At 41.5% G+C, this 23,178-nt stretch overlaps 3 protein-coding genes and 1 long non-coding RNA gene across 5 annotated transcripts; 3 read left to right on the top strand and 1 right to left on the bottom strand.

The window, feature by feature from the left end:
- Positions 1–966: 966 nt before the first annotated feature.
- LOC100273672 (uncharacterized) lies at positions 967–19,215 on the bottom strand. Its single transcript, NM_001148084.1, has 7 exons — positions 18,901–19,215; positions 18,672–18,724; positions 18,389–18,516; positions 18,091–18,290; positions 17,923–17,996; positions 17,766–17,835; positions 967–1,364 (listed from the first exon to the last, which is right to left on the bottom strand). Exons 1-7 carry the CDS (start codon positions 18,955–18,957, stop codon positions 1,302–1,304), a joined length of 645 nt encoding a protein of 214 aa, NP_001141556.1. The 5' UTR covers positions 18,958–19,215; the 3' UTR covers positions 967–1,301.
- LOC103650581 (uncharacterized) lies at positions 1,560–3,164 on the top strand. The gene is made up of 6 exons (XM_023301986.2): positions 1,560–1,627; positions 1,695–2,197; positions 2,288–2,372; positions 2,456–2,580; positions 2,671–2,742; positions 2,842–3,164. The coding sequence occupies exons 2-6, from the start codon at positions 1,948–1,950 to the stop codon at positions 2,916–2,918; spliced, it is 609 nt and encodes a 202-aa protein (XP_023157754.1). The 5' UTR covers positions 1,560–1,627; positions 1,695–1,947; the 3' UTR covers positions 2,919–3,164.
- LOC103650582 (uncharacterized) lies at positions 10,119–14,155 on the top strand. Of its 2 annotated transcripts, XR_002268080.2 has the most exons (11): positions 10,119–11,006; positions 11,096–11,250; positions 11,346–11,558; positions 11,639–11,764; positions 11,845–11,978; positions 12,053–12,128; positions 12,213–12,628; positions 12,711–12,909; positions 12,993–13,109; positions 13,186–13,605; positions 13,703–14,155. XR_002268080.2 is itself a non-coding variant. In XM_020550310.2 (10 exons), the coding sequence occupies exons 1-10, from the start codon at positions 10,907–10,909 to the stop codon at positions 13,474–13,476; spliced, it is 1,827 nt and encodes a 608-aa protein (XP_020405899.1). In that variant the 5' UTR covers positions 10,119–10,906; the 3' UTR covers positions 13,477–14,155. The 2 variants fall into 2 exon arrangements, 1 of the variants encoding a protein (XP_020405899.1); XM_020550310.2 differs by having other exon boundaries at positions 13,186–14,155.
- Positions 15,258–17,462, top strand: LOC118476700 (uncharacterized). The gene is made up of 5 exons (XR_004857195.1): positions 15,258–15,475; positions 15,607–15,809; positions 16,453–16,620; positions 16,732–17,038; positions 17,140–17,462. It is a non-coding gene; the product is annotated as an uncharacterized lncRNA (long non-coding RNA).
- Positions 19,216–23,178: the final 3,963 nt, after the last annotated feature.

Here is a 23,178-nt window from a genome sequence, read left to right as displayed (position 1 = left end):
AGTACTTAGTTATAACCAAGTTCTTGTGGACTGAATCTCAACAGAATAAATTTCAGATTCTCAATAAGGCTACATATAACATACTCGGATCTAAGATGAGGAGATGAAAATGCTGCAAGGACCAAAGAAATTTAGTTATAACCAAGGAAATATATGAAGGAAATCAGAAACTCCTACAACAGAGAAATTTAGTTACATCCTTAAAATGCTTAATAACCAAGGACCAAAGAAATTTCAGTAACATGATGCTTAATAACCAAGGACCAAAGAAATTTAGTTATATATCCTTAAAATGCTGCAAGGATCTAAGATGAAGCAACAGTTTGTTCAGAGAACTGCTCTTAAGATCTAAGATGAAGATATGAAAATGCTGCAAGGACTAAATAAATTTTCACAGAAACTCCTACAACAGAGATACTCTTCTCACCTAGATTCTCTATGTCTGTCTCTTGCCAAATTCAAGAACAACAGATACTAAATAAAATACATGTGCCTTGTGACAATTGATAAGCATAGATGTAGCAGGTGTATTAACAATATACATTCATCGAACCTGATCAGTGAAAGTAATTGAAGCTGTACTATCAGTAACAGAAGTTTATTTCAAACATATGGTGCCTTTCGGAAATGTAATAGTATAAACATGATCCTCGCTGGAACGCATTGCATTTAGTCTATGCGCTTATGTGATGTGACACATGCTATAGAACATAATGAATTGTAAAGTCGTAAAGGTAAAGAACCTGCATCTTTGTGACAGATGCAGTTTGCCTCTCCAATGCACGTCCTAATCTACGTACTGATCAAACTATGACCTACACGACGTGACTGATGATGCTAAATCAATGATGGTTCACAAAAATATCTACACCAGCTAATCAAAATTTACGTCTTTGCTACAAAACTACATGAGCAGATAAGACTAAAGTTTTATTTGGCCGCAGTGAAAGTAATTGAAGCTGGACTATCAGAAACAGAAGTTTATTTCAAACATATGGTGCCTTTCGGAAATGTAATAGTATAAACATGATCCTCGCTGGAACGCATTGCATTTAGTCTATGCGCTTATGTGATGTGACACATGCTAAATTTTAGTCAGAGGGACAAAACAACCCCTCACAGCAATACTACATCCTTAAAATGGAAAGGGAAAGTAATTGACTAAACTGCATTTAACTGTAAGCACACATTGATCGAACCATTTCTTCTCTGTAAACTAATGTATTAACAAGATTCCAAGTGGGGTATAACTTGAGAGCAATGGACCTCCTTTAGGTGCTGATGTATCGTCCTTCTTATATTTACACTGTCCCGATGATGAAGAGGGCGGCACGCCAACCGCCACGGCCATATATGAACAAGAACTGCTACGGTGAAGCACGCATCATTCAACAAAATATCAAGTCCCAAAGAACAAGTGTCATATTAGTTATACTTTTTTTTAACATAAAAATATAGAGAAGCATAAACCATAGTGCAACCAGTAACAACAATAGAATATTGAACCGCGAAAGTATGACATGTGTTCTATTTAATTTTTTAAATTTTAATGCAACAAGGTTTTGATGGAACCGGTCGTATTGAACCGCGAAAGAGCCGCAGCGGACCGCCTAAAACGGATGCCTATGTAAGTTATTATATAAATATATTTACATCAAAGTTATGACCATTATTTAGTTGTATGTTTAATATAGCTTCAGGTTGTTTGACGACTACCGTGAAGAAGATTTTTATGGGCTACCGCGGAAATACAGTATTGTCGCTCGGGTAGAAGTTAAATTCCCGAAGGAACCACGTTTCCGTGATAGACAACATTTCGTTTTATCAGACATCAATGTAAGCCAACAATTCTTTAAGTTTCATTTTCAAATTTACACGATCTTCATACCATCGCATCTTCTCCTACTGAAATACTATTAGGGAGCCAAGATCGAAGCCATAACATATATGTATGAGACAGTCAAACATTTCGACAATTTGCTCCATGAAAAGCATGTTTACAAGATGCATAATGTAAAGTTCAGTCTTCATCCGGGTGAATTTAATTTTCGTCATCTAAATGGTCCCATGGAATTGTGTCTTGACCAACAAACTATCGTGGAGCCATACACTGTTCCAATTCAAATGGCGCCATTCCCAAAACAAATACTCTTGAACCTTGCTGATATTGCCGAGTTGCCAAACAGGACTTTAGTCGGTAAGAATGTATCGACCTCTTAATATTATTAAAATATCGTTAACATAAAGTTTTCAGTATTAATCCATTTATAAATTGTTATTTTTGTAGATATTATGGCTATTGTAGTCCACTTGGATACAATTCATCGCACAATGTGGGGCCCTTTCAGAAAGATTGTTATAATGGATGCTAGGTATATTCCGTTAATTGTATATTATATATATATATTCAAATCTAAATATTACTAACCTATTCTTAACAAAATCAATGTCGTAGAGGGTATTTACATATCATTAAAGTTTGGGGTGACCTACTAAACAAAAATGCACTCCGCTGGGCGTTGGCTAAGGAGGATTATGGCATAATAATTGGGACTATGTTTAGACGGTTCAGAAGACAAGGTACACCATATCTTACGCCTTTCAAAAACTTCTGTCACTAAGTTTTGCTTTATAATGATTCGTAACGGAGATTTAAATGTGTAATTCTAGAGTGCCTCGAGTCTTCGGATCATACCGCAATACACTTCAATCCGTTCCATCACAACACCCATCATTTTGGACGTAAGTATATTCTAAAAAATTAGTTACATTTAAATCGTGACTGTTATCATTATATCATGAACTACGTGTAGATGTGACTAATTGTGGCATTCATTGCAGCAATTCAAAAAGCTTTGGTGGCGCTGAACAACCGTCAATTTGCTGTTACATTTCTTGAAGAACAAAGGCGTAGATAGATTCTACAAATTCACAAAGAGCAATAATTGGGTCTATGTTTAGGCCTCCTGTGATTCTATAATGATAGAATACGTGTCGTACTGTTATTGATCAACCAAAAGCAACATGAGGCAAACTTGTATGTCTATGAATTTTGTTTGTAATACCTATGACATGGGTTTAATAAGAATTTTCTGGATTTTTTTGTTCCCATGATTAATAAATATTTTGTGCGAAAAATTGAATTCCCGTATAAATTAGTGCAAACTTACTTAGCATCGCCTGATGGTGAAACTACATGAAGAAGCTCCTGTGGAGTTGAGCCTGGATCCAATTCATAACAGCCCTTGGGAGCATCACGAGGTTCAAATCGGACGAGAAGTGTTCAAGTTAAAACTCTATAAAGCGTAGATCTAAAGCATATAGAGTTCCAAAGAATTCTTTTTGCATTTTATGTTTTTTATGAAAGGAAAAAAGGAAATCACTGAGAAAAACAACCATTAATCACATGCCCGATTTTTAGAGGTAAGGGAGTTGTCCCGTTTTTCAGTCCATGAAGTGTTGCTTCATACGCAACAAGACTGCTAGACTTGAGCAGATCGTAAAAATAGTTCAAATTACCATTTCAACCAACCTTTATATACGCATTAACCCTACTATAATATGTCATATTATACAGAAACAACAAGATCAAAATGTAACATCCATTGATGCTATTCTTTTTGTTGCACTATGGAAGCTTGCCAGATTTGATAGCCTAGCGTGCAGTGAGAGTTTCATAGTCAAGAGGCATATTTGGATGAACACGAGAATGAAGGTTTGTCTTCGGCAGATCAGGGAAATCTTGATCAGGCTCTTCGTCTTCAAAGTGACGGTTTTTGAAAACAGCTCACTCTTAGGAGGCAATGGCCTTTCCACATACTGAATTTCCACATCATTTTCACCTTCGGAATCTGAACACAGTCCCTCAGAATCATCAAACTTTATCTCTGAGTGCACCTTCCGATCAGCACGACAGTTCCTTCTCCGTGTCTTCGTTGAGTCCAATCTGCAGGGTAGCCGTCTTTGTCATATTCTACATGGTTCTTTCCACTTAACCTTCTTCTGCTGTATGTTTTCCCTTCGTGATGATTTTGTTCATCAAAGGCATTTGCATCTTCTTTCAAGGAGGATCTACTCGAGTTGCTCATCGACTGTCTCTTCAGGGTATGAGTGAATTCATGAGTTGCTCATCGACTGTCTCTTTTGTGGAATTTGCTTCTTCATTAGCGAGTATACTCGCTCCAACTGCATCCTTTTCTAATATTGTCATGTGTTTGTTGGACCGTATGTTTAGTACTTTTTGCACATGTTGCAGATTTGAACATTGTCGAATCACAATTTTTGATTGCCCTGTGCTTGAGTAAATAACATTATCAAATGTAGTTTAATAATTTATCTCTCTCATGTGATACAGATATTAATCAAACTTAGGATAGTCTGAACTAGAAGAAACGTTCCACTGTCCATCATAGGGTTTCTTTATGGAGAACGGAGAACCAATAGAAACAGATCAGATGGAACATAATGATGGTCGCACACCATTGACAAACATCTCAAACACCGTTACTATAGGTAAAGGTTATTACACGCGTGTCGATTAACGTTTGAAATGTAGTATGTAGGGGAACACTAATACACAAGGTTATATTGTAGCTGATGAAACTGGATCAAAATCGCTTGGTCCAAATGTCGATGCTAAGGAACGTAAGAGGCTAAGGGAAAGGGAAAGATATGCCGCGATGACCGTTGAACAAAAAAATGAGAAAAGTAGAAAGCGTCGTGAAGTAAGCCAACGAAATAAAGGACCTCCTATACAGCCAGAGGTATATGATCATCTTGGTTCAGGTATATGATCATTGAAACAATTATTTTAATATATCCTCTTGTGGATTAGTGAATATCTATTAATCTTATTTTTGGTTTTCATTGTGTTTCATAGTTAGTCTTTCAGATGGCTGTAGCACAATTGATTTCACAAACTTCGCAACACAAGGTATTGCGGGTATACCAACCACAAATTTTTTCACCCATCCTTTTCTGCTAGGGAGATTTGTAGCCATGAAAAACATTTTGACACTGTTGATTTGGCAGTTCCAAATAATAACACTTCACCGACCGATAATTTTAACGAACGAGAAAGGCAAAGGCATAGAGAAAGACGTGCAAAAATGTCAGTAGACCAAAGGAACGAGTTGAATAAGAAGCGTCGTGAGGCGCGACAACAAAACAAGGGACAACATATGATGTCCACTGTGTTAGGAGGTGATGAAACAAGTCAAATTTAAATTAATGTTTCTGTGCACAAACCTACACTTAGAAAGTAACGTGTGCATTGTTTTTTAGATGGAAAGGAAAATGTAAATGTGAATCAAGATGATGATAGCGATTGGTTGCATAGGAATGAGACATTCAAGGCAGACGATGTTTTCACAACTAGAGACCTACTGACACCAGGTACATGACTGTTCACTCAACTAATTTTGCAAAACAGCTGATTTCAGGCCGTTTAACGTATACATGCCTTATTCCAGGCGGTGTGCATGAAACTGTTGGTAACACGCCTAACCATAATTTGGGAAGGGCTGCCTACTTTAGAGAGCGGTACAAAAACTTAACTCCAGCCGAGAGGGAGCTTAATCGTGAACGCCTTAGGTTGTATAATAATACACCAAAGCGGAAAGGGTCAAAGATAGAGTACATAAGTAAACGTAGAGCACTGTTGGCTGACACATTGAGTCAGGAGTCCATAGCCATGGAGTCCCCAACATATACCCCTGAGGTTGTACACCCTACAACAGATGCAATTGAACCTAATGGATCCGCTCTTACCCCCTGCGACTGGGTTATCCCTGATATCGCCAGTAGCCCGTTCCTACCAGCTTCAACACAGACCGAGGATGCCGATTCACTGCGTATGTCTACTAGACCACTAAGACGTAAACAACATGTGCCACGTGGTGAAAGACAAGCTATCTTAGCCCGTCGAAACCGGCAATTTGAAGCATCCATTTCAAGGAACATGGCTACTGTGGCTGAGGATATCATTAGTGACGCCGAGGAAGGGGATGATTGGACACAACCCCATATGACTGAAAAGATCAACAACAATGGTAATTACTATCATTTTTATCCCCCCCTTTTATCCTGAATGCCTAGGTATTTTATGTGTCTTGTATTTTCACCCTCCAGTTGATGACGATGACGGTGTCGTATTTGAAGACGATGCTGATGAGAACGAGGGATACCTATTCGCTGGGCAATGTACTAATTTCAATCTTTTTATGATATGATACAAATGCTTATATAAATACATATATGTCTTACTCATTGTTTCCAACAAAATATCAGATGAGGATACCGATGAGGATATAGAGATCGATGGTAGTCACGATGAATCGAGTGCCATTGATGTTCCTGACCCGTACGACAAGGTGTATAGCAACATCCCTGAAGAAACCCATATGCTAAAGACTGTTCCCAACTGCGGTTATTGCACCGCGAAGAAGTTTGAGTATGAGACACCTGGTTTTTGTTGTCGTGGTGGGAAGGTTGAGCTAGCTCCACTGGAGACCCCTCCCCAACTCAAGAGGTTGTGGGATAGTGCAGACTCTGATGCTAGGCACTTTCGTGATAACATTAGGTTTTTTAATGGTCATTTCTCTTTCACTTCCCTATACTGTTGCCTCGATAGTATGACAACTAATGTAAGGGATTCTGGTATATACACGTTCCGAGCACAGGGCATGATGTATCACAATATCAAGTCATTTGGTAGGGATGGTGGGGCAGAGCATAAACACCTTGAGCTTTACTTTTATGATGATGATCCCACTCTCGAGCATCGGTACCGTAAGTGTCGCGAAGAGCATCAACAGAAAGACAAAGAGGTTATTCGACAGATAGTCGACATACTACGTGGAAACCCGTACTCCGAGCACCTTAGGACCATGGGTCACGTTGAGAACCTTGATGACTATCGTATCGCGTTGAACCTAGACCAGACGTTGAACCAGAAGACATATAACACACCTCTCACTTCGGAGGTGGCCGCTGTCTGGATCGAAGGGAGCGAAGGGCGAGGCCAGTTCAGCAAGAGTGTTATGCTCCATGGGAAGGACAGTTCAAGCCACTGCATCCGCTCATACCATGGATGCTACGATGCACTATCATATCCATTGTTCTTCCCTAGAGGCGAACTTGGCTGGCACGCAAATATCCCAAAGGTTGGAGTATCCATGGACGAAGTGGATGCATACCGTGCGACACATAGGGCAAGTAATGCAAATGATGAAGATGCGGGTTAGTTGTTTGTTTATATTTTGAAATATTTGCGCATTATTAACTATTTTTTCATCATCACTCACTTTATAATCCTTGCGTATGCAGAATCTCCTAGCCATTTATGTGTGTCTGTACGTGACTACTACTGCTACAAATTCCAGATTCGCCCCGGGGTATTCAATCCTATACTTCATGGAAAGCGGCTTTTTCAGCAGTTCGCGGTCGACACGTACATAAAGATTGAGAACTCTCGTTTAGATTACATACGCAAGAATCAGGATCGGTTAAGGGCAGACCTGTACCAGGGCTTGGTGGATAGCATGCTAGATGGAGATATTAGAGGAGAGAAGGTCGGCAAGCGAACTGTGCTGTCGACGTCGTTTATTGGCGGTCCTCGTGACATGAGACGTCGGTATATGGATGCTATGGCTCTGGTGCGGAAGTTTGGTAAACCAGACATATTTCTTACCATGACATGTAACCCTAACTGGGATGAGATAAGGAGGGAGCTTCTCCCTGGGCAGACACCGCAAGATCGTGCGGATCTTGTAGTGCGTGTCTTTCATGCGAAGCTACAAGAGTTAAAGCATCGGCTGACTAAACAGGATATTCTTGGTAAGGTCCGAGCCTACGTCTATGTCGTGGAGTTTCAGAAGCGGGGTTTGCCGCATGCCCATTTTCTACTTATAATGCAGAGGAAGTACAAGCTCACATGTCCTGAGCAGTACGACCTTTTGATCTCAGCCGAGATCCCAAGCAACAAGTACCCTGAACTACGAAAGATGGTTATCAAGCATATGATGCATGGCCCGTGTGGGTCGCTAAACCCAAACTGCCCATGCACTAAGGGTCGTAAATCGTGCAAGAATCATTACCCTCGGCCTTTCAGTGACACAACCTTGCAAGGGAAGGATTCGTACCCTATTTATAGACGTCGTGACGATGATCGTAAAGAAAAGGTCCGAGGGTGCGAACTGGACAATAGATGGGTTGTCCCTTATAACCCATACCTCCTTCGTCTCTTCAACTGCCACATCAATGTTGAGGCATGTGGGAGCATCAAGGCTGTTAAATATCTGTTCAAATACATATACAAAGGCCATGATCGTGCGTCTGTTGTTATGAGAGATGCGAGCAAGGCAGATGATGATGTTGATGAGATCAAGCAGTATAGAGATGCAAGGTGGGTGACTCCTCCGGAAGCCTTGTGGAGGATATACGGCTTTGAGCTTAGTCAGATATCTCCACCTGTTATGCAGCTTCAACTCCATCTTCCAAACATGCACATGGTGGCGTTTCACGAGCGGCAAATGGTCGAGCGAGTCGTCAACCGTCCAGGTGTTGATAGGTCGATGCTCACATCATATTTTGAGGCGAATAGGTTTAATAAGGAGGCTCGTGGCATCCTATATCGTGACTTCCCTGAGTGGTACACTTGGCAGAGTGGTAAGGGAAAAGTATGGCAACGGAGGAAACGAGATACAGGTGGACAAGTCGGTAGGATAGTCTCTGCTCATCCGGCTGAGGGGGAGCGCTACTATCTTCGTGTTCTCCTAAACCACGTGACTGGCGCCGCCTCCTATGTGGATCTAAGGACAGTTGATGGTGTCACCCTACCGACTTTTCGTGAGGCAGCAGAGAGAAGGGGACTACTTGAGTCGGACAACACACTAGATGAGTGTCTCACTGAACGTGCTCTTTTCCAGATGCCATCGTCGCTGCGACGGCTTTTTGCCACAATACTGGTTTACTGTGAGCCAAGCGATGTGGCTGTACTCTGGCAGAAACACAAAGATTCTATGTCAGAGGACTATCAACACAAGAGTCAGAACAAAACTCATGTTGAGCAGATGGTATTGATTGACATTAGGAACATGCTGCAGTCAATGGGAAAGGACATAAAGACATTCCCTCTACCTCCTATGATCGACGCGTATGACGATGCTATTGGTACTGCTCGAGAGGTTTACGAGGAGGAAAGTATCCAACCGACAGTGGAAGATGTGGCTCTTAAAGACTCTCTTAACGAGGAACAGAGGGCCGCCTATGATAAGATTATGTCTGCCGTTGACACCGATCAGGGCGGATTATTCTTTGTGGATGGACCTGGTGGCACCGGGAAGACTTATCTATACAGAGTGCTGCTCGCGACGCTACGCAACCAGGGCAAGATTGCAGTGGCAACAGCTACATCTGGCGTTGCGGCTTCCATAATGCCTGGAGGAAGAACCGCCCATTCACGCTTCAAGATACCACTCACTATTGACGATGGCGCTGTATGTAGCTTCACGAAGCAGAGTGGAACAGCAGAGTTGCTACGAAAAGCATCTCTCATTATCTGGGATGAGGCTTCTATGACTAAGAGACAAGCCGTGGAGGCACTGGACAATAGCATGCGCGATATAATGGGTCGCCCCGCACTACCATTTGGTGGTAAAACCATTGTCTTCGGTGGAGATTTCAGACAGGTCTTGCCTGTTGTTCGTAAAGGGTCAAGGGCTCAAGTGGTCGCGTCTTCGCTACGAATGTCTTACCTATGGGAGTCCATGTCCCACTTAAAGCTTGTTAGCAACATGAGAGCAAAAAACGACCCTTGGTTTGCGGAGTTTTTGCTGCGCGTAGGCGGTGGAACTGAGGAAACAAATAGTGACGGCGACATTCGTCTTCCTGATGATGTGTGTGTGCCTTACAGTGGGAGTGACAACGATCTTGACAACCTAATAGACTTTGCTTTCCCAAATCTCAACGAAAATATGTCTGATTCCACCTACATCACTTCAAGGGCGATACTGTCAACACGGAACGACTGGGTTGATATGATAAATGTTAAGATGATTGATCGTTTTCAAGGGGAGCATATGGTGTATCATAGTTTCGATAGCGCCGTGGATGATCCCCACAACTACTACCCACCCGAGTTCCTAAACACATTGACGCCTAATGGGCTACCACCTCATGTTTTGAAGCTCAAGATTGGATGTCCTGTTATATTGCTCCGGAATATAGACCCTGCAAATGGACTTTGCAATGGCACCAGGCTGGTCGTTCGTGGCTTCCAAAGAAATAGCATTGACGCAGAGATTGTACTGGGTCAACACGTTGGAAAACGGATTTTCCTACCGCGTATACCGTTGTGTCCCTCCGATGAAGAGATGTTCCCTTTCCAGTTCAAAAGAAAGCAGTTTCCTGTACGGCTTAGCTTTGCAATGACGGTTAACAAAGCACAGGGTCAGACTATTCCCAATGTTGGTGTATACTTGCCTGAACCAGTGTTCTCTCATGGCCAACTATATGTTGCTCTATCTAGAGCGACGGCCCGATCGAACATAAAGATTCTTGTCATCCCAGCTGTCGATGGGAGGAAAAAGTCAAGGAAGGGTGTAAAGACAACCCCCACCGTATATTGTGGGACATATACCAAGAACATCGTCTACAAAGAGGTCCTAACAAATTAGACCCATGGTAAGAGTTGCATGTTCAGCTAACAAACTAATAGGATGATGTTTGTCTTATGTTTGATTGGTCTGGTGTATTATCGAGTCATGTTTGCATGCTACAATTGTTTTTATTAGAGACGCACATGTTTGTGTATTATTAGAGCATGCATACTATCTTAAAGTATTGTTGAGTTTTGGATCATTTGTGAAATTAGCAATAATAATTTTTATGCATCTAACAATTTGTTATGAATGTAGGTTTTTGTCCCGCGAGAATGGAATCTCTATTTGTAGGCTTGTCTCATAACAAGCCAAAAAAATCGGTGGCAACCGCAATAGTTCGAGAAGGTATTAAAATTTTCATAGTTCTGTATGGATCAATTTGTATTTTTTGTAATAACTAATTTTAGTTTTATCTCATGACTGGTTGCTCCTAGACTATATTTGCACGCAAGGTGATCTTGCTCTCATCGATTTTATCAAGGAAATCCCTTGTGAACCAAGGGTAGAAGTCGTTCTTATTGATGATGCCTTTGTTGAAAGGAAGTGGATGGAGTGTTTATTTCAGCCGAGCGCATATTTAGGTGACGAGGTAATGCATGCTTAGTTTTTATATTTGGCGACGTTGTTATGTATAAGTTTTTTTACTCATCCTGGTATTTTTAACCACAACTTACACACTTGCAGGTTATAGACTGTTACATAAATTTGATAAAAGCTCAAAAGCATCTAAAGTGCCGATCTGGAGGTCGCGTTCACATAGAAAATGCTTTCCAGTTCAATTTCCTGAAGCGAGATGGTGATCTTGAAATTAAAACAGAGGAGCTATATCCAATTAAAGACATGACACACATATGTAGCGCTGAACGAAGGGTGTTACTTTACCTAGACCATGACATGGTACATATGAGTTTGCAATCTGAACAGTTAGTGTTTATATGTATTTTATTCTTATGCAAGTATTTATAATTGTTTCGTAGGTGTTTATTCCGATAAACATCCGAGAGACGCATTGGTATCTTGCTGTGATCCATGCAAGAAATATGGAGATACAAGTGCTCGATTCACTTGGTACTTCACAAGACCGCAAAGACCTCACTGACTCTGTGAGTATGCACAAACTAAACAATTATGAATTCAATATTAACTTATCCCAATCTCTAATTTTATTTTACCATATATAAAGATTAAAGGACTGCAAAGACAAATAGATATGATATCTCAACGTAAGGAGTTAAAAGACCACAGGTGGCCAGACCTCCAAGTTGCTTCTTGGCCGCTCAGAGAAATAGACATGGGATATGCAAAGCAGACAGATAGGTACGTCCTAAAATCTTCTTTACCAATTTCTTCATTCATACTAATGTTTATGTTGGTATTAATGTATATTGTAGCTCTTCATGTGGCCTCTTTCTTTTGAACTATATCGAATATTGGACAGGGGATGAACTGTCTGACAGTTTTACCCAGGTATATTATTACTACTATGACATATATGGACATCTACAGTCGGTGTTACATATATAATGCTAAATAATTGTTTCTTATTTGTAGGATGACATGTCACACTTTAGGAAAAAAATGGCTGCTATATTACTATCTTCAGACCTGAATAAGAGAAGGGGGTGTCTGTTATACAAAAATGAAAAAGAAGTTGACTCTGGAAGCCCATCTGATGTTGAGATATTAGAAAACCCAACAGATTCTAATAAGAGGAAACTACTCCACGTGCTTGATGATAGCGAAGTAGTGTTTGAAGATGAGGAAGGCCCTATTACTCAAGCAGACTTGCAAAGGTGGTTTGTTGATGATTGGGATAAAAGAGCTCCTGTAAAAGTCTCTAACGATGGTTGCACCAATGACTTTTTAATGGTTGGTCTTTCCACAAAGGACATGCCAGTGACCAAAGCCGATTCAATAGATGTTTTATGTGATTATATCATGGCAATAGAAGACGATACGACACTAGAGTAAGTGCTCATTGATTTATTTATTTTATGTATATCGACTACTTAGATTCTTGATATAGAGTTTCGTCATGCTACATTACAGGAGAACATGGGTGCGAAGTTTCAATCCTTTTAAGATAGAAATATCTGTCAAAGACCTGCAAAACATATTAACGACAACTCAAGATATGATTCTAAGATGTTTTGATATGGCTGTTCGGCTGCTTGCCAATAAAGAGTCACGTAAACCGAAAGAAGAAATCATAAATAATAGAAAGCATTATATGGACATGCGTTTTTGGGTAAGTTTGTTTCCAATCATTAATGTATTAATATATAGTATCTACATCTAATCATCATGTGTACATTTATATATACTGTCTAGAGAATGGTTGGTTTTGGTAAACTTCCAAAGTACCATCAGGATCCTACAACAGAAGAGTTGGCCAAAACATTAGATTGTTGGCCATCAATGAATTATTATATCACGGGTTGTAGATATGTAAGTATGTGTTCATTTCGAATGTATTTATAAAGGACACTTCTGTTGTAGGATCCTAATGACTGATATTTTGCAGGTTCTCATGCCATGGAAATTCAATGGATGTCACGCCCTTTTCGTAATAGATCATGTTAAAAAGCATGTGACTTTTATCGATTTTACACCGACTCAAAATTGGTGTAAACACATGCCATACAAGAGGTTCGCGGAAGCGATTATCATGGCCTCAAAAAAATATAAGATTGCTTACAACAAGAAACGTTCTGGATGGGCGGAGGATATCTTTAAGTGGGAACATACAATTCAGACTGGTGTTCCAATTGACTTAAGAGGGTATTTTCTTCGTACCACCTTCTCAGCAGTTTAAATTTTTTCTATGATAATCATTGTATAAAACATAGTTGCCCAAATATTATTCTATAGGTTTAATACCAGCTACCTCGTTCTACAAGCTATGGCCATGTGGGGGAATGACAAACGACTAAAATTTGTTGGGGTGAGTGTAGTACGTTTGTTTTATGTTCAAAACTTACATTCTAGCTATCTCGTTCTACAATATAATATATTTTGTTATCTTATCTCTTTGTCTGTAGGATGCAAAGACTCTTCGAAGGAACTTTGTGATTGATCTTTTAAGTTATGAGGACAATTCGTGCCGATATGCCATCCCTGCAAACATACAACAAAGACTTGCCGATATCGCTAAAAAGGATTAGCTGATTAGTGAACAGTTGTCGACACATTTGTGAACACATTTGTCCAAAACATTACTTGAAGATGACTTTGTTAGTTCCTAAGTTCATATAATGTCGTAGATCTTGGTAGCCAATTTCATGTGTGTGTTAGTGCTGTATATTTGGACCTGTCATTTACATTTACATGGTGTGTGTTATTATTGCAAGTGCTCTATAGTATGCCTTTTGATCTATGTCAGGTTGCTCAACTTTATTCTGGTTTGGTGAAGGTTTGTTCCTTCAACTTAATGCATCAGTAATGGTTGCATTTTCTGGTAGATAGAACAATACCATTCTGTTCTCCATTCCAAATTTTCACATTATGTTGCCGCCATAATAGGTACCACATGATGTCACTGGTTGTATGATAACAACTAGAAAAAGAATGCCGGTAACAGCCAGTGAGCGGGCAATCATCATTTTAAATCCTATATTTTGACTAGAGAGCTATGCTGGTGAAGTAACTTTGTTTTTTTACTCGTGCAGGAGATATGCACAGCCGATACATTCCTCAGCAAGATTACTTCTCAGAGGGACTCTACACGTTCGATATTGGGCAGAATGACCTTGCTGGTGAGTTCTATTCAAGAACAGAGGACCAGGTCATCGTTTCCATTCCAACTATTTTGTTGGAATTTGAGAATGGTCTCAAGGTTTGTAAACGATATAGCACTTCTATCTATCCTTGCAGAGCTTCCTATGCCTCTTTCCCCAAAGCTGACTAATTGGTGTACAGGGATCCTACTCTGATGTAAATGTAATTCACTTAGTTCTCCAAGTTCAGAAATTTCATTCTTTCCATACTCTTCCTTCTATATGTTGTCTTGGTGTAAGGAGGTGCTTCACACCTGACCCATTTTCTCTGTTCCTTGATTTCAGAAACTGTATGACCAAGGTGCTAGCAAGTTCTGGATTCACAACACAGGCCCCCTCGGCTGCTTGCCTCAAAACATCGCCCTGTTCGGCAAAGACCCATCCCAACTGGACGAGCTCCACTGTGTGGCGAAGCACAATCGTGCCGCAAAGCTTTTCAACTTACAGCTGACTAACATTGCATGCTTTGTTTGCTGCAGACGGTTATCTCTAGCAGACGGCTGAGTAATTATTTATCTACTCTAGAGCATCACTCATCCGAGTTAAATGCCTCTGCTGACCTTTTAAACCACCACTTTAAAAGGTATACCAAAGTAACTCATAATCCAATGACCATCGTCTTTCAGAATGTATCCTGTTCTTGGTCTAGCAGCTCTGTTGCTGAGCTGAACATAGTTCTCAGAGATATATCTTTGCAGCTACAAAAAGGGCTCTTTATTGCAATTGTAGGCGAGGTAACTATTCTGATTGTCACATTTTCGTTTTTGTACTAAGGTGTTCTTGGAAAGTTATGTGGTGGGGGTACACAATTTCGTTAATGGTTTGTTTGGTACAGATCTTTCATTTTCCCCATGTACGATCTTAAAATTTCAGTTAGGTACAGATCTTTGATTATTGCTTGTTCCAGCATTTGAGCAAGCATGCAAGACAATGTTTGAGCAAGTAGATGGTGCATTTCAAAAGGGAATGTCTGAGCAAATGTATGCTATTCAGCAGCAAGTTGAGGCTGCACATACTCCGTTAGCGCTAACTCTAAAAGTAAGTTCAAGCCCTATTTTTGATATACTTGTATGTTAAATAACAAGAACTTCAATTGATGGATGCTCATTTCTTTCCAGCCATCTGCTAAGTAATGATTTCTGTATTTTGTTTATTTCACTTACTCCCAGGAAACCATCAATTCGCGCAGATGGAGATGGGCACAACTGGGTACGTGAAGCTGCCTCCGATGAGGCCATGTCGGAGACGGCCGGCAGGGCTAAGGCCAATTTCAGGGTAAGCTTAACGAAGCTGGTCAACTATAGCCGCTAGCAAGACCATGCCGGTGGCAAGGTGGGCAGGTCAATGAGTTGCCCGGAGCGATAGAGAGCAGGTGAGCGCTGAATTTCCTAGGAAATCATCTCCGTATTATTTCCATTAATCCGCATTAACTATATCCAAAGCTATTTATTCTTATATTTCAATGAAGGGCCACATAATCATTCCACGTTTTGACACTGGGGTATGTCCATTGTTTCTACTATTTGTTGAAGTCTTAGGTACATTTGCGGTCAATTGTCCTTCCTAATTTTAGTGACATTACATTCTCTTTTAAACAATATCCTGAAAATTTGATTTCATACGTGAGGTGTTTTAACTATTGTAGCATTGATTTCCCCCAGTGCACCTGATAGGCTATCATCATTGGCCTTAGAGATATCTTCAATTGGATGTGAAGAAGGGCATGACCAAAACGGTAGCAAAGATAACCTAAATAAACAAATAAGCAATTATCAAGTCTTTCAGAGACCAAAGTTACCAGAACATTGAGCAAATCAATTTACCATAATATAGCCCAGTTCCAGTAGTAGAAAAGGGAATGTGTTATGGTATGACTATATTCCTGTAAATACAATGTGTTACTAATAATTGTTAATAATAACATTTTAATGCCACTGTTTTTAGTTATACATTTTACTTTACATACCTAGGCACAAACATGTTATTGATTCTTGTGTTTGTATGTTGACTTGAAGATAGAGTCAGCAATACATAGTGTCTCTGGGGGCGCTGTGATAAAAGGCCTGGAAGCAATGGCAGTCACTAGCCTGATGATGTTTGTTGAATCCTTGCAAGTAAACATTAAAGCTGCCATGAAGCTGGATGAAGGCTCATGTAGTCGATTAACAACACTTACAGAAACAGTAAGTGCATCTTGTTTTTTTTGCAATCTGGCATCTTTTCATCACTCATTATTTAATTTCAAAAAACATTCATGACAGTGCACTGCTGAATCTACTTGTTCTGACCTGCAGATTTTAGATGCTGTCATTAACAAGTCACTGCTGAATCTATTCGAGTTGCTGCACTTAGGAACTCAATCTTTGTTGAATAAGTCCTTGACTCTTTTGCTTCTCCCTATTGTTAATTAGCATACCAGGCAAAGTTATATTGAATTTCTTGGGGATCTCTTATTTAAGGTTAGTAATATATATGGTGTTCGTTTTTATAAAATTGTTGTGTACTAATATTTTGTTTAATATTTTGTATAAGTTTGACGAAGCATTTACAATGGCTCTTCAAAGGAGTGATGTTTCCATAGTATCGTGGCTGTGCTCCCAGGTATCTTCCTTCCACCAAATTGATCAGCTAAGATCGACCCTACTTTTCCATATTAGAACAATCTTGTTTTGGCTTTGTGATGCTTACATCCCCTTGTACAGGTTGATTTGCGGGCACTATGTGCAATGGTTCCAGTACCTCTTAACCAGGGGGTCTTTCTGGCCTTATTGCAGCAGCTAGCAATTGACATTCACAATGAGACATCACGGAAGGTTCAATGGATGACAGATGTTGCCATGGCAATCAACCCAGCAGACCAGATCATCGCGGTGCATGTGCCACCAATCTTTGAGCAAGTCTACAGCCAATTGGCCCACCAACGGACACTCCCCACGGCCGCATCAGATGGCACCAGTATCCGTGTGATCATGCATGTAATTAACTCGGTTCTGCTTAGCTAAGTATGTGTTTTGTTGCTTAAGAACATGTATGTACATACATAGAAGCTTGTCAATTGTGTGAACTTGAGTTGATCCATGTCTAACCTGAGTATATATATATTTTTTGTTGCTTGAGAACGAGTCATATATATTATAATTACAAGGGGAGTGCCCGTGCGTTGCAACGGAGACATATATAATACATAAGTTACCGTGATATTATATGTCCCCGTTGCAACGCACGGGCACCCACCTAGTAATAAATAATAGCATAAAATGATTAGAATGTCATGAGTGGCATGTATTCTTCCTAAGAGAGTGAGAAAATAAGCAGAGAATGTTGAGACCTCACGATCCATAAGCATGTCCATTAGAACTGTTATACCACGGGGAATCAATAGAATTGCTTCCTGTAACCTGTGAAAAAACAAAATAAAAGGCACTTACATGGGATTCTAATGTAGCCATGGCATCTCAACAGGACAAAAATGACTTACTGGGCACCTTTTCAGCGAGTTTGTAAGTAGAGCTGTTAGAAGTTGGATTGTGTAGTATCTCACATAAAAGTCTTCCTCTGACTTCAAACCAAACAGGGGCAATAAGCCAGGACTCAAGACATGTGAAGCAGGTGGTGCAAGTTGCATGCTGTTAAAGCAAAAGACGAGTACTCACCAATAAGCTCAGAAGAAGAGAAATATTCTCCGTTTCTCGAGACAGCAGATCAGAATTCACTGATGCTGGTTGAACCTCAGTCTTTGGCCCTTGTGACATCTCAATAGGAGTCAATGCGCTCACAAAGGTCTCCAGTGCACCTCTCACAAGCTCTACATCCTCGCGGTCTTCTTTAAAAATATTGAGGAGGATAGGAAAACCTATTTTGCAGATTAGAAAGAAAACAAATGTAAATATGCACCAGTCTCGCCAGAGCAGCTAGATAACAAATATCAGAGCACAGGGAGAAAGGAGATACCCATCGCTCCAAACGACATCTGTGCTAAGCGACTTTCGGCCACGAGAGACTGCAGCTCAGTCATGGCAGATCTCCGGTCATCAGGTATGGTGCCATTGCTTATCCGGTCAAGGTATCTCTCAACATAGCTGCATCCAAGGGGCACAATGTTAAGATTAACTGATATAAGTGACGCGCATGCACATAAATCAATTGCTACTTTTGCTTCGTATAAGAGCAGACAGCATTGCAGCGAGTCTGCGAATGAAGTAAAAATCAACATGAAATTTGCAACTGAGCCCACCTATCTTCCTTTGAGTCGAGTCCCTCGTTGCCGAAAACGAATTTCCCCATTCCCTACCAAGACACACGATAATACGAATGGGAGGTGAGTAGTCAGTAAACATCAAACCGACTTAGCAGCCACTAGCATCTTGAGCTTCATTTCCGCTATGAAATAACGCCGCTTGCAATAACTCAAAATTGGTGATGGCTGATGCCTATAATTGTAGCAACTCGCCCAGAGCGCGAACCTGCATGATGTTGCCGGCGCTCCCGGCGATGCCGCGGAAGTTGATCGACCGGTCCATGGATCGCGCCTTCTGACGCGGTGGCGCCCTACGGCCTGCGGCGATGCGGAGAGCGACAAGGGGAGGAAGAGAGGAGGGAAGGAACCGCTCGGGTGGCGTATCAACTGCAGCGATGAAAGGGCGTCGCGGGAGAGGGAGTCGCCGACGCCACGGCGGAGGGGATCGCAGCGGGTTGGGTCGGATGCGGCGGCGGAATCGGGAGCGGGGGCAGGGGCAGGGCCGCAGGGGTAAGGGGACTAGGGGCAGGCTAGCTTGGCTTGGCTCTGTGGAAGTGTAGACCAAGGAGGCAAGGATCACCAAACAGTTTTAGAAAAAAAAAACCTTAGAAGGTAGCTTTACCCAAAGTCGTAGATGGGCATTCGACCAGCCAAAGTTGTAGTTGAGCATCCGAGATTCAAGCAAATGAGATACGTGAACATGCACTGCGACGACGATGTAGAATGTTTGGACGCTTGGGAGGCGGCGCAGGGAGATTCGTGCGATGGTATCTACTAATCTATACGGCAGTTGTGGGACATGTACATTTAGATTTTGAGAAAATCTTAGGAACTGTTGGAGACAGTACCTACGGAATGGAATTAAGAGATTTAGGGAGATCCTAATTCATTTGTATTAGGAGATTTGTTTTGGGATCTCTTGGAGATGCTCTAAGCTAGCCATCTATATAGTATATCGTTGAAAGGGAAATAGGGTCAAACCTTTTTCCTAATTGATTTTGGTGATTGAATTGTCCAACACAAATAATTGGACTAACTAGTTTGCTCTAGATTACATGTTCAACAGGTGTCAAAGGTTCAACACAAACCAATAAAAAGTTAAAGTTAGGGTTCAAAAAGAAAGGAGCAAAACCAACCGAAGGCTGCCCTGGTCTGGCGCACCGGACTGTCCGGTGTGCCACCGGACAGTGTCCGGTGCACCAGGGAGATCAACTTCGAACTTGTCACCTTTGGGTTTCTGGAAATGCCACTCTGCTATAATTCACCGGACTATCCTGTGTAGCACCGGACTGTCCGATGTGCCATGCGAAGCAACGGCTAACAGCGCCAACGGCCGTCTGCTAAAGTGAACAGTGCAGTGAACAGTGCAGACTGCGCGCGCAGAAGTCAGAGCAGGCGCCAGAAGGCGCATCGGACAGTGAACAGTGACTGCCCGGTGCACCACTGGACTGTCCGGTGGCCTCACTTGTCAGAGCTCCAACGGTCGAACCCTAACGGTTGGGTGACGTGGCTGGCGCACCAGACAGTGTTCGGTGGTGCACCGGACTGTCCGGTGCGCCCTTCGACAACAGCCTTCCCCAACGGTCACTTTAGTGGTTGGGGCTATAAATACCCCCCAACCACCACACTTCAAGGCATCCAAGTTTTCAGCCAACACATTCAATACAAAGAGCTCTAGACTTCACTCCAAGACACAAAAGGAACCTAAACACATTCCAAAGACTTAGTAGCTTGTGAGAGAGACATTTGTGTTCATTTGAGTTCTTGTCGCTTGGATCGCTTTTCTTCTTCCCCATTTCTTGTTCCCAAGTCATTTGTAATCAAAGCAAGAGACACCAATTGTGTGGTGGTCCTTGTGGGGACTTAGTGTCCCAATTGATTGAGGAGAAAAGCTCACTCGGTCTAAGTGACCGTTTGAAAGAGGGAAAAGGTTGAAAGAGATCCGATCTTTGTGACCACCTCAACGGGGAGTAGGTTTGCAAGAACCGAACTTCGGTAAAACAAATCATCGTGTCACACTCTTCATTTGCTTGTGATTTGTTTTCGCCCTCTCTTTCGGACTCGCTTTTATTTCTAACGCTAACCCCGGCTTGTAGTGGTGCTTAAAGTTTATAAATTTCAAATTTGCCTATTCACCCCCCTCTAGGTGACTTTCAATTGGTATCGGAGCCCGGTGCTTCTTTAGAGCCTAACCGCTCGAAGTGATGTCGGGAGATCACGCCAAGAAGGAGATGTGACCGGCGAGAAGCCCGCCACAAGCCACGGGAAGGCTCTATCGGGAGAGTCCGACAACAAGACGAAGGGATCCCCTTCACACAACAAGACGCATCGGAGCGGCGAGAAGAAAAAGAAGATGAAGAAGGTGGTCTACTACAAGACCGACTCTTCGTCGCCATCCACCTCCGGCTTCGACGCGCCATCCATCACTTCTAAGCGCCATGAGCGCAAGAAGTTTAGTAAGACCCCCTACACTACCCTCGCATTTCTAAACATACTCCTTTACTTTCCGTCCCATTAGGCAAACCACCGGCTTTTAATGGTGAAGATTATTCTAGGTGGAGTGAAATGATGAAATATCACCTAACCTCACTCCACACAAGCATATGGGACATTGTTGAATATGGAGCACAGGTACCATCCGTAGGGGATGAAGATTATGATGCGGACGAAGTCGCCCAAATCCAACACTTCAATTCCCAAGCAACTACTATACTCCTCACCTCTCTAAGTCGAGAGGAGTATAATAAGGTGCAAGGGTTGAAAGGTGCCAAAGAGATTTGGGACGTACTAAAAACCGCGCACAAAGGAGACGAGGTGACCAAGATCACCAAGATGGAAACGATCGAGGGGGAGCTCGGTCGATTCATGCTCAACCAAGGGGAGGAGCCACAAGCCATGTTCAACCGGCTCAAGACCTTGGTGAACCAAGTGTGCAACCTCAGGAGCACAAAATGGGATGATCATGAAATGGTCAAGGTTATTCTTAGATCACTCGTTTTTCTTAATCCTACTCAAGTTCAATTAATACGTGGTGATCCTAGATACAAGCTAATGTCTCCCGAGGAGGTTATAGGAAAGTTTGTGAGCTTTGAATTGATGATCAAAGGCTCCAAACAAATCATATAGCGAGGCGCCACCTCTACACCCGAGGTACAACCCGTCGCATTCAAAGCGACAAAGGAGAAGAAAGAAGAGTCTACACCAAGTAGACTCCCCATCGACGCCTCCAAGCTCGACAATGAGGAGATGACGCTCATCATCAAGAGCTTCTGCCAAATCCTCAAGCAAAGGAGGGGAAAGGATTACAAGCCCCACTCCAAGAAAGTATGCTACAAGTGTGGTAAGCCTGGTCATTTTATTGCTAAATGTCCATTATCTAGTAATAGTGACAGGGGCGATGACAAGAAGTGAAAGAGAAGAGAAAAGAAGAGATACTACAAGAAGAAGGGCGGCGATGCCCATGTTTGCCGGGATTGGGACTCCGATAAGAGCTCCACCGACTCCTCCTCCGACGAGGACGCCGCAAACATCGCCGTCAATAAAGGTCTTCTCTTCCCCAACGTTGGCCACAAGTGCCTCATGGCAAAGGATGGCAAAAGGAAGGTAAAATCTAGAGCCTCCACTAAATATGCAACATCTAGTGATGAGGAGAACTCTAGTGATGATGAGGATAACTTGCTTGCCCTTTTGTCAACCTCAACATGCAACAAAAGGAAAAACTAAATGAATTAATAGGAGCTATTCATGAGAAGGATGAACTCTTGGATAGCCAAGAGGACTTCCTTATTAAAGAAAACAAGAAGCATATTAAGGTTAAAAATGCTTATGCTCAGGAAGTAGAAAAATGTGAAAAATTAACTTGTGAGCTAAGCACTTGCCATGATACTATTTCCAACCTTAGAAATGAGAATGCTAAATTAATTGCTAAGGTTGAGAGTTTAAATGTTTGTGATGATTCTCTTGCCAAACTTAAAAATGATAATGCTAATTTGATTGCTAAGATTGACAAGTTAAATGAATCAATTGTTAGCCTTAAGATAGAAAATGATAAATTGATTACTAAGGCTAAAAATTTAAATGTTTGCAATGATATTGTTTCCAATTTTAAAAATGAAAATGTCATGTTGCATGCTAAGATTGATGAATTAAATGTTTGCAAACCCTCTACATCTACCATTGAGCATATTACTATTTGTACTAGATGTAGAGACATTAATGTTGATGCTATCCATGATCACCTAGCTTTAATTAAACAACAAAATGATCACATATGCTCTATAGTGGGAGACGCCCTGGCATTAAGGATGGCATTGGCTTCCAACAGGGAGACAATGTCAAGCTTAAAGCCCCTAAAAGATTGTCTAATTTTGTTAAGGGTAAGGCTCCCATGGCTCAGGATAACAAGGGCTACATTTTATATCCTGCTGGTTATCCCGAGCACAAGATTAGGAAAATTCATTCTAGGAAGTCTAACTCTGGATCTCATCATGCTTTTATGTATAAG

The sequence above is a fragment of the Zea mays genome, chromosome 3 (assembly GCF_902167145.1).
Source record: "Zea mays cultivar B73 chromosome 3, Zm-B73-REFERENCE-NAM-5.0, whole genome shotgun sequence".
Taxonomy (NCBI): Eukaryota; Viridiplantae; Streptophyta; class Magnoliopsida; order Poales; family Poaceae; genus Zea; species Zea mays.
Note: the sequence above shows the minus strand (reverse complement) of the source record. Positions and strands in the feature narration are given on the sequence as shown.

What these genes read in the sequence shown, in the direction of transcription:
- LOC103650581 (XM_023301986.2), top strand. Translation starts at nt 1,948, where the DNA reads ATGTATGAGACAGTCAAACATTTCGACAATTTGCTCCATGAAAAGCAT. An exon ending in TAGACGGTTCAGAAGACAAG is followed by an intron (nt 2,581 to 2,670) that starts GTACACCATATC and finishes GTGTAATTCTAG; the next exon opens with AGTGCCTCGAGTCTTCGGAT. An exon ending in CAACACCCATCATTTTGGAC is followed by an intron (nt 2,743 to 2,841) that starts GTAAGTATATTC and finishes CATTCATTGCAG; the next exon opens with CAATTCAAAAAGCTTTGGTG.
- LOC103650582 (XM_020550310.2), top strand. Translation starts at nt 10,907, where the DNA reads ATGAATGTAGGTTTTTGTCCCGCGAGAATGGAATCTCTATTTGTAGGC. An exon ending in GCGCATATTTAGGTGACGAG is followed by an intron (nt 11,251 to 11,345) that starts GTAATGCATGCT and finishes ACACACTTGCAG; the next exon opens with GTTATAGACTGTTACATAAA. An exon ending in GCAAAGACCTCACTGACTCT is followed by an intron (nt 11,765 to 11,844) that starts GTGAGTATGCAC and finishes CCATATATAAAG; the next exon opens with ATTAAAGGACTGCAAAGACA.
- LOC100273672 (NM_001148084.1), bottom strand. Translation starts at nt 18,957, where the DNA reads ATGGACCGGTCGATCAACTTCCGCGGCATCGCCGGGAGCGCCGGCAAC. An exon ending in CTCGACTCAAAGGAAGATAG is followed by an intron (nt 18,517 to 18,671) that starts GTGGGCTCAGTT and finishes CCTTGGATGCAG; the next exon opens with CTATGTTGAGAGATACCTTG. An exon ending in CTTACAAACTCGCTGAAAAG is followed by an intron (nt 17,836 to 17,922) that starts GTGCCCAGTAAG and finishes GTTTTTTCACAG; the next exon opens with GTTACAGGAAGCAATTCTAT.